This window comes from Pieris napi, chromosome 11, assembly GCF_905475465.1.
Source record: "Pieris napi chromosome 11, ilPieNapi1.2, whole genome shotgun sequence".
In the NCBI taxonomy this organism is placed as follows: Eukaryota; Metazoa; Arthropoda; class Insecta; order Lepidoptera; family Pieridae; genus Pieris; species Pieris napi.
In genome coordinates this window covers 848,771-860,935 of record NC_062244.1, presented here as the reverse complement: position 1 = coordinate 860,935, position 12,165 = coordinate 848,771, and the positions used below count along the sequence as shown (strand labels likewise).

The following is a 12,165-nucleotide window of genomic DNA, read 5'->3' as shown; positions in this document are numbered from 1 at the left end:
AGAAGCTTCTTTTCTGACCACGACGCTTAGACATGAGATGCCGATTAAAGAGAGATTCAATACATAGTTAAATAAGTACATACATTTAATTATTTTATTTATTTATATCAGTAAGAGACCACGGATCTCCACTTGCTACTGACATACCTCTCTCGCTTCATCCATGACATTCACCATGCATGCTCATCGGTTATGCACTTTTTACTTATACCGTCTCTTCAAATCAAATCAAAATACGTTTATTCAATTTAGATGCGTCTTAGGGCATGCTTATGAATGTCAAAAACGTTTACAAAATTCGCGAAAGAGCAAGACTACGTCATCCGTTCGCAAAACTACCAGGAGGCCTTGTTCTGAGAAGAACGGGCAAGAAACTCAGCAAGTTTTACCCTCCCTACCTACATTACAATTATTCAAATGAAAGTGTCATAAACCACACCGTCATAAACTTCTCTAGTACCTCCTGGATTTGGTCCAGGAATGTAATGTGTGACAAGGCCTTCCCAACCCGATTTCACCATCCACGGTTGCCTTGTATATTCTACTTGTCAATCGCTTTATATATATCTTTAAATAGTTATATAATCTTAAAACTGTTGGTGGTGACTTTTTCAACGCCAACGCTGGTTATTAATAAACAAGTGAATCATTAAGAAGATTCTTACAGTTCGGTAAAGTAACCTGATTCCTACTAATTTTGCATATGTTACTATCAAAAGTCACCATCAAATACAATATACAGTTTTTGTAGGAAGAGCATATAATAAATTTTACGAATGAATATGTTAAATGAAAATTAATTTGACTTACATTTTTGGATATTGTATTGAATATCGATTGGTAACATTGATTAAATCAAAGTAGATATGACTGGTTCGAGATTAGCACTAATATGTATTATTATCTAAATTATATGGTAAATTGAATTATTGTAAATATTTTTTATAGCGCTTTTAGTAAAAATAGTTAAACTTTAAAATTCTTATTACGTTACAGTCCTCCGCCTTTGGACACTTGCAATATCAGAAGTAGCATGAGCACGTTCTTGGTTTTTTTATAAGAATTGGTATTTACTTGTTTACATACGGTATAGGTATAATGACGACAGGTGGCCTTGTGTCAGATGGACAGACGAAATTGCGATGATGGCGGAGGAAAGATCGCTGGAGAGAAAAAGTAGAAAGTTGTGAATTGCCTTACTGTTAATGTCTTTGTATTTTTACGGAACAAAATAAAGCTATATTATTATTATTGAATAGTTCACTGGAGTTGCCATTCAGATTTATGTATGTTCTAAAGATTAACGTAATGGCGCACCCAGTTGTGGATAATCAGCATTAACAAATATAATTAATCTAGCTTAGCTATCTAAAACAAAGACATACATTACTAACTAAACATACAGGATATAAAAAAATAATAACCAATATGACAAGTACAGCCTCAATTTCGACCGGAAACTGGACAATGAGTCGTGACATATTATGTCAAGCTCTTTTATCTTGGACGACAAGTTATAGAACGTTTACGTTTCACTTGATTACAAAGGTCGACTCGGTTCATTGCCCCGTGTATTGTGGCTGTTAAAAACAAAGAAGCTGCTTATTAAGGCTGAAGCTTAAGGCCTGGGCGGATGCTCGAGCCCGTAAAGCCTCCGACTTGCGACTCAAAAATAAAGTTTTTAATGAAGCTGCTAAGTCGTAAGGGCAGATTTGATCACATCAGGCGTGTTGGGAACAAACTTGCTTGGTATCCTTCTGGAAGTAAAGCCGTTTGGTCTCTTGCCAAAGCGATCGAATTGAACTTCTGTCACCCTGTCATTGCCACCCACACTTCAAAACTAAGTTGAGTTAACTATCAAAGGTTATAGAAATAAGCGACTTGAAAACAGCAATGAGAGCGCCATCTGCACAAGATATGTAAGTTTGTAAGGGACAGATTTTGCGGTTGTGTCTGATACAGCGTTGACATATCTATTGTCAAAGATATCAAAGTGGAACACACTACCAATAAATAACCCACGTCTCAGTTATTACGATTACATCATTAGAAAACTTTCCATATTACAATTGAGGTCTCTGACATTTTGATACAACCATATGTTCTTTGTTCTCCAAACCCTGAGAAAAGTCTGCTGATTGTGCACGCAATGATTAGTGAAACAGATGAGGAGTGCCTGCATCCAAGCCACTTATTCCAAGAATACGTGGGTAGATTTATTTTTATTCGCAAGCCTACCCTCATTTTCATGCGGTTGAAAATATATCTAGCGCAGAAGTCTACATAACAAAGTCTTGAGGAAATACCGTTGCTTAGGAGGGATCCAGTATTTTTTTTCAATTTTCTACGTGTACATACCCTTATCTTAATATGTAAAGTCGTTGACCTCGATCGAGTTAGGAATGGTAATGTTCGGCCAAATTAACTTTTGCCAATACTTGTACGCCTTTATTAACCACAGGGACAAGCATGTTATTGAAACGATATTGATTTTATCGTAGTATTTTTTTATTATTTAACCTTATTTTACATTGGAAATTTAGAGAAGAAACGTGCAACATAGATTTCGAATTGTCATTTCTATCCAGTATCTTTGAATATTTAACTTCAAGATAAGTATACATATACAATATTCTTGACCTAAGTAATAATAATAATTAAAAACTGATAAATAGGAAATTAAAACAAATTTAAAAGTTTCGTCCCTTTACATTGTACATTTCCTCGCTTGTGATACTTATTCGTAAGTAATTCTAATTCTAATAATCAAAGAGTACAGATAATATCAAATTCGTATAACTCATTTCAAAGATTAGTGTTTGATAACATGTGTTTATCAACTCATTGATAGAGAATGGGGCGGCTAGAATGGACGGCAGGGTTTTTTTAATATTGTTTTTTATCAATTTTGTGTCTGCCAAACATGAACAATATATTGGGTAAGTATATTATACATGTATTATACAAAAGTACGAAAATAAATGTTGAAGGTACGTTCCATGACAAGTAACAAACGTCGGCACACTTTGTAATTACTTTAGATTAAGTGTATAGAGAAGAAAGGAACATATTTGTTTGATTACAGCTACATATATGAAAAAGAAATACAAAATACAATTACTTATCCAGCGACATTAATTTTCATTATCAACACTGTTGTGAAACACTCATAAGAAATCAGTGGCACCGTTTTAGGTCTCGGCCTCAGATGTATCTTTTTCGTGATTGTTTGTCAATCTAAAAGGCAAGTAGGTGATCTGCCTCCTGTAACAGATACATGCCGTCGACGTTTTGGGTCTAAGGCAAGCCAGTTTCCTCACGTTTTCCTTCATAGTTGAAGCAAATGTTAAATGCGCACTAACACAGTCCATTGGTGGCCAGGGATCGAACATACGACCTCAAGGATGAGAGTCGCACCCTGAGGCCACTAGGCCAACACTGTGAAACACTCATATCCATCCAAAGATTAAAATTGAATCATCTAGTTTATGGTCTAATTAAGTAAATTTTCAGTTACACAGTACACGGTGTGGGACTTCGGAACCAAGATGATATAGCCTTCCTTACTCAGCTCCAGGTGGAGTTGGACCTGGATGTTTGGAGTGTTGGTATGGTTGGAGGAAGAGACGCCAGTATAATGGTCAAACCAGCATTCAAAGACCAGTTTTTGAATGCCCTGGACAAACGTGGTCTGCGGCATTATGTTGAACGGGATAATGTATATAGGTATGTAGTAAAAATATTTTCATATTACGCGATTGCAGTCCCTCGTATAACACGGGTATTCCCCCATATAACGCGGTAATTTCACACGTTATATTTCTGTACTGTGACATTTTTAATGATATGTACGCACATATTTCGTTAATAATATAGTTTTTTCTTAATTTTCCGACTAAAATCCCGTTTAACGAGAAAAGTTAAATGTGAATCATTGGTACATAACGCGTTATATGGGGTCATACAAACGCGTTATGCAAGAATGCTCCTACAACGCCTATAACGCGCAACCAATCTATCGTAATATTGCTTAATATAAAAATTCAACAAGAATTTTGTTTCTACAATGTCTTCAAAGCTATCTGTAATATTCGCTTGCACTGTATTCTTGAATAAGAATAAAATGTTGTTTCAAGAAATTATATTGTCATATGAATATTTGTCCGTATTCGAAATTAGTCGCTTAAGATATGAATTGGAATAGTCGTTTTCAGTTACGATAAGCTACATGATTCAATTAAGATTAAATATGTTGTTTAACCAATATATGTCGCTGTATTATCTTGAATCGCGGTATTAGTTTGTTGTTAGAATCGTATAAGTTGTTCAAGGGATTTTTACTAAACTGTATTTGATCAATCTTTGAACAAATATCGCTGTAATTTAGTCCAAAGATTAAATTGCCCAATTTAAATAACGGTTTTCGTAATTCCTCAATCATTAAATTTGTTATTTCTACTAATATTATTATAAAACTAGCCTCAGAGATATTGATTTTGCTTTTTGGTGTTAGCAAAAATTTAAATTTTTGGTAATTCAAAATTTTTTCATATGAAACACGTCGCCACACGTCTATTATACATTTCTAACATACAGATATACAGTATTTACAATATTCTTAACCTAATAATATTAATTAAAAATTAATAAATAGAAAATTAAAACATATTTAAAAACTTTGGTCCCTGTGGCAGTGTACCTTTACTAATTAATTGAAAACATAGTTGTATTTCTCGTAAGAGCCATAAACAAGAGTTAACTCTCTTTATGACCCTTTCATGGTCGACTTTGACTTTACGAGATCATACAGTTTACGACTCTCACATTGATGTTCAGATTCTCGCACCAACAATAAAGCGTAGTTATCTGGCTAGCAAAAAAGAACAACTAAAAATAAATCACATGTAAATGTTACTAGCTAAGACATAACAATTCTACAGCTTCGGAATGAGTTGTACCAAATATCACTTGAAATAAAACAATCTAAAAATGTAACTCAGTCAGCCTTGCGATTCTGTAACTCACTTTTCGAACTCGCACAGCGGTTTTCGCAGCGATTTCGCATTCGTTTCGAAAAGTGAGTTACAGAATCGCAAGGCAGGTATTTAAAGTTGGTAATCAATTAATGATACTATGTAATATAAATCAGTTTTCATTTTATTTCATTAAGTTTCATCATTGGACGTCAAGGCAGAATACAAAATACCATCCGTATCACCTCGACGTCCGTCGTTCCATAACATCGTTTTTTAAGGCAATTTTTGCCGCGCACCATACTATGTGGAACCAACTGCCCATTGAAGTATTTTGGAACCAATTCTAACACTTCAAGAAAAGAGCGTACCAGTTGTTAAAGGAGTGCCCATGGGCGGGGCGCAGCGGTATCACTTAACATCAGGTGAACCTCCTGGGTTCACCTTAGGTTCGTTGGCCGAATGTTAGATAAAAAAAATCTAATGCTGTACAATTATTGCTATCTGGTATTATATTACCAGCTGTATTTATGCTATGTACCTAGGTACTCATTTAAATACAATATGCCGAGACAAACGACAAATCATAAGTCCACGTTTTAGGCATACGTGATTTTAATTTTCGTAACTAGAACAAAAAGGGCAGTGTTGGCCTAATGGTTTCAGCGTGTGACCATCATCTCTGAGGTCGTAGGTTCCAACCCTGGCCACCAATGGACTTTCCCTCTATGTGCACCTTTAACATTCCCTCGAGCAGTAAAGGAAAACATCGTGAGGAAGCCGGCTTGCATTTGACCCAAAAAGTCGACGGCATGTATCGGGCTGATCACCTACTTGCCTATTAGACTGACAAATCATAAAACAGATACAGAAATCTGAGGCCCAGACCTAAAAAGGTTGTAGCGTCATCGATTTATTTATTTTTTAGGTAGCAAAAATCTATGAACTATATTAATGTATTTTTATTTGTTTTAGAGCGCTTGAAGAGTTTGAAGAAAATTTTGAACAGTGGAGAATGATGAGAAGTAATGCCGCTGCAGCACCATATAATAGCTATGCTCGATATGCAGATGTAAGTTTCTTTATATAAAAAAATGCTACAAGCCTTGGTCCTGGCCTTAGGTTGTTTCTGTTTCTGGATGTAGTTCTGTCAAGGATGTGATCAGTTTTTTGTGCTTGACGTCAATTTTTACGTCTAAGCCGTTTCGCGGTGGTTTCCTTCGTACAAGCGAGTGCTATTTACACATATATTATAAATAAATGCCCATTGGTAAGCAGCCATCATTAGTACGTAAACCCTGTGTTGAGAATCGCACGCTGATTTAAAAAAATAGTATAAAAGAATTGATTCGATTATACGCAATTCGAAGTCAATAACTAAACTTTTTTATTTGTATATACATTGTGAAACTTACTAAGAATATACTCGTATAACATATATTAATAATTCACTTTTAAGCTAATCTTGTAAAATTTTTACGAATAAACTTCAAATTTTATAAAATTGGCCATTCGAATGCAATATTATCCCCAGGCTATATTTATTTCCTAAATATTTTACGGAAATTGAGCGGAAATCACACGATCTTCAGAAATTAAGCGACTGAAAAAGAAATATTTTACAAAATAAATGCCGTGCCTTGCCGGGACAGATTTCTGGTTTATTAAATTCTAAGAAGGTATATTAAAATTATGTTACATTTAATCATTTATTAATTCCAGATCGAGGCGTACCTTGACCGATTGGGGCAAGAGTATCCGAATATTGTGACTGTAGTGAATGCTGGCAACAGTTTTGAGGGACGACCTATTAAATACGTGAAGGTATTATGATTTAGCTTTTAAATTCCAACATGAATGGGGCATAGGTTAGATGTGTGATACCCATAACTTAATATTTAGCCAGAAATCGGGGCTAGTAAGGTACATAATCCTGCATATAAAGGCTGCCAAAATTTATGTATTTTCCTTATTTCCTATTTTTACAGTAACTTAATACTAATACAATAGAAAACCAAACTATAAACATAACAAGTAAAATTTTAAAACCTAAACCATTTTATAAATAATGCAATTCCTGTGAATTCAACCAGTGTGCAACTAAATATATTTGTCTCACAAACAATAGTGTTTAGGGTGCACAAGACACGCGTAAATGGTGCTTCTCTGAGTAAGTTGGTACGCACCCGAAGCACAGCCAGCAATTGCGACCGCTTACCACGCTTACCTTACCGCTTACCACTATTTGGCACGCGCAGCCCCAGTCTCTCCTCTTTTTCCTTCTATTTCCGCATTATATATTTTACTTCTAAGGACCTTAAAAAAATATAATGTGGTAAAATCGTTGGAGTTACATTGAAAAGCGACCGTAATTTTAAATACTTTGTAATCAGTAATAAATCATGAATCTCATTGGCAAAGAAGACAGAGGGTGTAGGCCGAGAGAAAAAGCCGACGTAAAAAACTCTCGGTACTCTTTTAAAACAGCAAATCAAAATATAAACATAACAAGTATTACCGTAGTTATAGTTATTACCTTTCCGAAGCAGGAACGTATTAAGTTGTTTGATATTGGTATGGCTTGTTGTAATAATAATATACAATTAAATAATAGACTATATATAGCCAAAAACATACACAAACATTGAAATACAGGTATTAAAAACTATATTAATTTTAAAGAAAACTTTAGACTTATTTCAATAAATTAACAACCCTAGAAATGTTAGACGAAAAATGAGTTTTTAAAGTTTAATCTTAATAATTTATTCTGTAATTATCGTCGGAATCGGTTTCGCTATCAGAATTAAAGTACCGTCAGGGAGCGTTCTTGGGCATGCTTATCAACCTACACTCCATAAAAAACCAAATCTTATTGCACTGTTCCAAAGTTTCCTCATCTCTATCTATCTAATTGTGTTTAGGTTGTGATAAAAAAGGGACAGAACATTTTCGTTAAAATATTAGTAGACTGATTTAGTTTTGATGAATTATAGAGATTCTTAATTGACTTCTAGAGGTCTACAGAAAAAATATACTTTGATCGTGATATCAAGATACACGTTCCAGATATCAACAACGAACTTCGAAGATAGAAACAAGCCAATATACTTCATGGACGCAGCGATGCACTCCAGAGAGTGGTCGACTCCTCCAGTAGCTCTCTACACCATACACAGGCTGGTGGAAGATTTAAGGGTTGAAGATAGAGATCTATTAGAGAACATAGACTGGGTCATTTTGCCAGTTTATAATCCAGATGGTTACGAATATTCTCATACAGATGTAAGTGATTACTTTCTCTTATTATTGTTGGGTGGTAAGTCTGTCTGCATGACAATTATAGATAGAAATAAATAAAAATAAGATGATAAAGGCACATGATTTGCTGTAGTTTACAAATTAAATAAGTTAACGAACCTTTTTTTATTGTGCGTTAGGTAAACTGACGAAAGTACTATTATTTGTCAGTGCCTATAGTAGTTAGTTAATGTTTTATAAAGTAATTCTTTAGTTTGTTTTTCCTTATTAATTTTTTATTTGTTTATTGTTCCGTGTGTGAATTTTGAAGTGAAAACTTCTTTAGCATCGTTGTGATTTGAAAGTCGATGAAACGAAAAAGCGTTTTAAAAGAGACACATAAATTTATAAGATGTATCGTGGGAGAAGATGAGACGATAAATGTTATGAATTTCTGTCTCTTTTTACTGTCACTTTTTTCGTTTCAACGACTTTCAAACTTTAATTATTTTAGTTTTTATCAAAATCAAAGATTACTATTAAACTTTAAAATTAAAATAAAAAATTGACGTGTGAATTGCACACTAGTTTTTATTTAATTCAAATTGTGTTTTATTGTTTCAATTTGATTTAATCATGCTTTTTTGTCGGTCACCAGTTAGGACAAGATTGTGTTTTTTGAAATGAATAAAAAATATTTTCACTATTTATTTGCACGTCAGATAAAACCAAAGTGAGGTGATAAATCTCTTGAAATTCAATTAAAAGTAAGAACTACATTACAGAATCGCATGTGGCGACGCAGCCGCTCATACAATGCATCAATCAGCGCAGAATGTTACGGCGCCGATCTGAATAGAAACTTCGACATTTTCTTCGGTCAAATCAGCGTTTCATCAAACCCATGCTCCGACATCTACCCTGGACCGTATGCCAACTCCGAAATCGAAACACAGCACGTTAGAGACATGTTCTATCAGTATCTAGATAGAACTCAAATATACATGAACATACACACATATGGAAGCTATGTTCTTTATGGTTTTGATAATGAGACGCTGCCCTCTAATGCTGCACAGCTGCACCACGTTGCAGCAGCTATGGGTGCACATATAGATGCAAAGAAATTGCCAGAAGCAGGGTACTACAGTGTTGGCAACAGTGCATTCGTATTGTATGCAGCCTCTGGTACTTCGCAAGATTATGCTCAGGTAATCTGATGTTTTAAATGGCGGCCTTGCGATTCTGTAACTCACTTTCGCACTCAAATGAGTCGTGAAGCAGTCATTTTACGATTTGACATTCTGATAAACAATAAACTACAAGCTCCCTTCTTATCAGAATGCCAAATCGTAAAATGACTGCTTCACGACTCATTTGAGCGCGACCGCCGCTGCAAAAACCGCAGTGAGAGTTCGAAAAGTGAGTTACAGAATCGCAAGGCTGTGCCTAGCGTGCAACCCTAAAGTCGTGTGTTTGAATCGCGGCAATGGATTTTATTTGCGCTAGCAATGATTGTTCGAAGGAACATACGGCATCGAAGGAACATAGTATTTAACCCAAAAAAATTGCGACGTGCCTACTGAAGTTTACCATCAAAATAATTCACTGAATCTTATTCAGGACCCCCACGCTAACTTAAATAAGTTATCGAAATGTTTGAGTCCATTCAAAAATGATGTGCACTGATGTTATTGTACGGTATTTGTTTGATTCTAATAATTCAAAGTAGCGTTTATTCTAACAAAACAATAACTAATGAGTGTTATTCAAAAGAGGATCTATATTCATGCAATCGTTTATTAAAACCTAAACTTAACAATCAAATATGCAGTATTTACAATTTTCCAAACCTACCTGGTAATAATAAAAATAATTAAAATTAATAAAAAGAAAATTACAACAAATTTAAAAAGTTTGGTCCCTGTGTCTTTAACGCTGGCAGCATTTCCTCGCTGTATGCGATACTTATTCGTTGAGCGAGGAAAGCACCAGCTCATCGGTCACCGGTACTGTCTACCGCGCCAGCTTAAATCTTTAATTAGCGCCTGTGCACTTGAACCCCTCGGCCCAAAAGTCTCTACTCCAAAGGGAACAAAATCGAAGTTGGAAAGACTTGAATATTTGAACCGTTTATTACCTTGCGCCTGCTCTTCGGCCGCCCCAGCTTTTTTGCTTGTCCGAGGGAGGTGAGACGGGTCTAACGTGTTCACATATATATAACGTGAATACATTTTAATGTTTTTATTTTCAGAACATTGGAATACCCTTTTCGTACACTTTGGAATTGCCAGATTATAATAAATATGGTTTTCTGGTACCAGCGGAATACATTCCACAAATAAACGGGGAGACATACGCCGGAATCGCTGAGTCAGCTAGAATGAGTTATCAGTTCTATCGCCATAGATTAAATTAATTTATATTTAATAAATTTTAATAATTTATTATTTTGATATATTTTTACTAACCCTATAAACGCAAACGGACAGGATGATGTCACATAGTCACATAGCCAGAAGGCTCGCCAGAATCATTTTAAGAATTTCTGTTTTCTTGAGTCTCTTCCTAAGTCGAATTGGTTCGGAAATACTTGAGTGGGCACCTGGTTCCACATAGTGGTGGTGCGCGGCCAAAATTGCCTTAAGATACGCTCAAAAAAAAAATTCAAAATTCAAAAATCATTTATTCACGTAGGTAACACAATGTACACTTGTGATTCGTCATTAAAGATATAAATAGTAATGCTTCTAATTTTACATTTACTGCCAGTTCTCAAATCAAGGGCGTAGAACGGAAGAGAAGAACTGGCAATAAACTCTCCGCCACTCTTTTTAATCGCCATGTTTTTTTTTTTTTTTTTACACAACGGTTGTAAGGAGCTGCTACCATTACACCATGTTCCACATGACATTTTAAGTAATTAATAATAAGAACATAAATAAAAACAAAGACTTGTCCCCTATCAGCAGGAGGCATGGTGAAATAGGAGCACGCACTTACATTCTCGTGGGAACAACACGCAAACACATAGTCGAAATAATTAACATCACCGCATACACGAATTCAAGTACGACCAGTCACCACAAGCAGCACCCGTTCACGAGTATGACGCATGGCCAGCCATCGGCCCCCTCGCCATATTTTAGGGAGAGAGACAACCCGACGCATGGACGCCGCCACAAGCAATGACATTTAAGCGAGCATGACGATCCTTGAAATGTGGACTTGGCTACATAAGAAAATAATAATAATACTGAAATAATTGGATACCACATGGATCACGGTTTGTTCCCACTTTACATTAAAACAGTCGTGGATGTTGACGATCGCCCCAGAGTCTGGAAATGCAGCCGAGAGATTCAGTCGTGTTACCTATAATATATACTGGAGCAACTCATATCCAAGCACTAGGATCGTTTAAATATTCATTTATATTATAATAAGCCTTAGTAAGCAGTTTTACTTTAATGTACGATTTAAATTTATTTATTGACAACGCTTGTATCTCACTAGGGATTTTGTTGAAAAAACGTATACAATTGCCTTGGAAAGAATTACTCGTTTTATGCAGCCTTCTGGTTGGTGCGCTAATTTTGTCTTTATTACGAGTACTATAATTATGGAAGCTACTATTCTTTTTAAAGATATCTATATTTTTCCGCACATATAAAATATTCTCATAAATGTATTGACTTGCCAGAGTCAAAATATGTAATTCCTTAAATTTGCTTCGGACCGACTCCCGTGGGGACAACCCACAGATCGCTCTTATAGCCCGCTTTTGCACTACAAATATCGATTTAATGTCAGCTGCATTACCCCACAAAATAACACCATATGACATTATACTATGAAAATAGCTGAAATAAACAAGCTTTGCTGTGTTCTCATCCGTAAGATCGCGTATCTTTTTAACTGCGAACGCTGCGGAACTTAGCCTATTCGAAAG

The 12,165-nt window shown here is 35.4% G+C and overlaps 1 protein-coding gene across 1 annotated transcript; it reads left to right on the top strand.

The window, feature by feature from the left end:
• Window positions 1-2,808: 2,808 nt before the first annotated feature.
• On the top strand, window positions 2,809-10,663 carry LOC125053905 (carboxypeptidase B-like). The gene is made up of 7 exons (XM_047655520.1): window positions 2,809-2,939; window positions 3,514-3,726; window positions 5,949-6,045; window positions 6,696-6,797; window positions 8,043-8,258; window positions 8,999-9,424; window positions 10,468-10,663. Exons 1-7 carry the CDS (start codon window positions 2,869-2,871, stop codon window positions 10,630-10,632), a joined length of 1,290 nt encoding a protein of 429 aa, XP_047511476.1. The 5' UTR covers window positions 2,809-2,868; the 3' UTR covers window positions 10,633-10,663.
• Window positions 10,664-12,165: the final 1,502 nt, after the last annotated feature.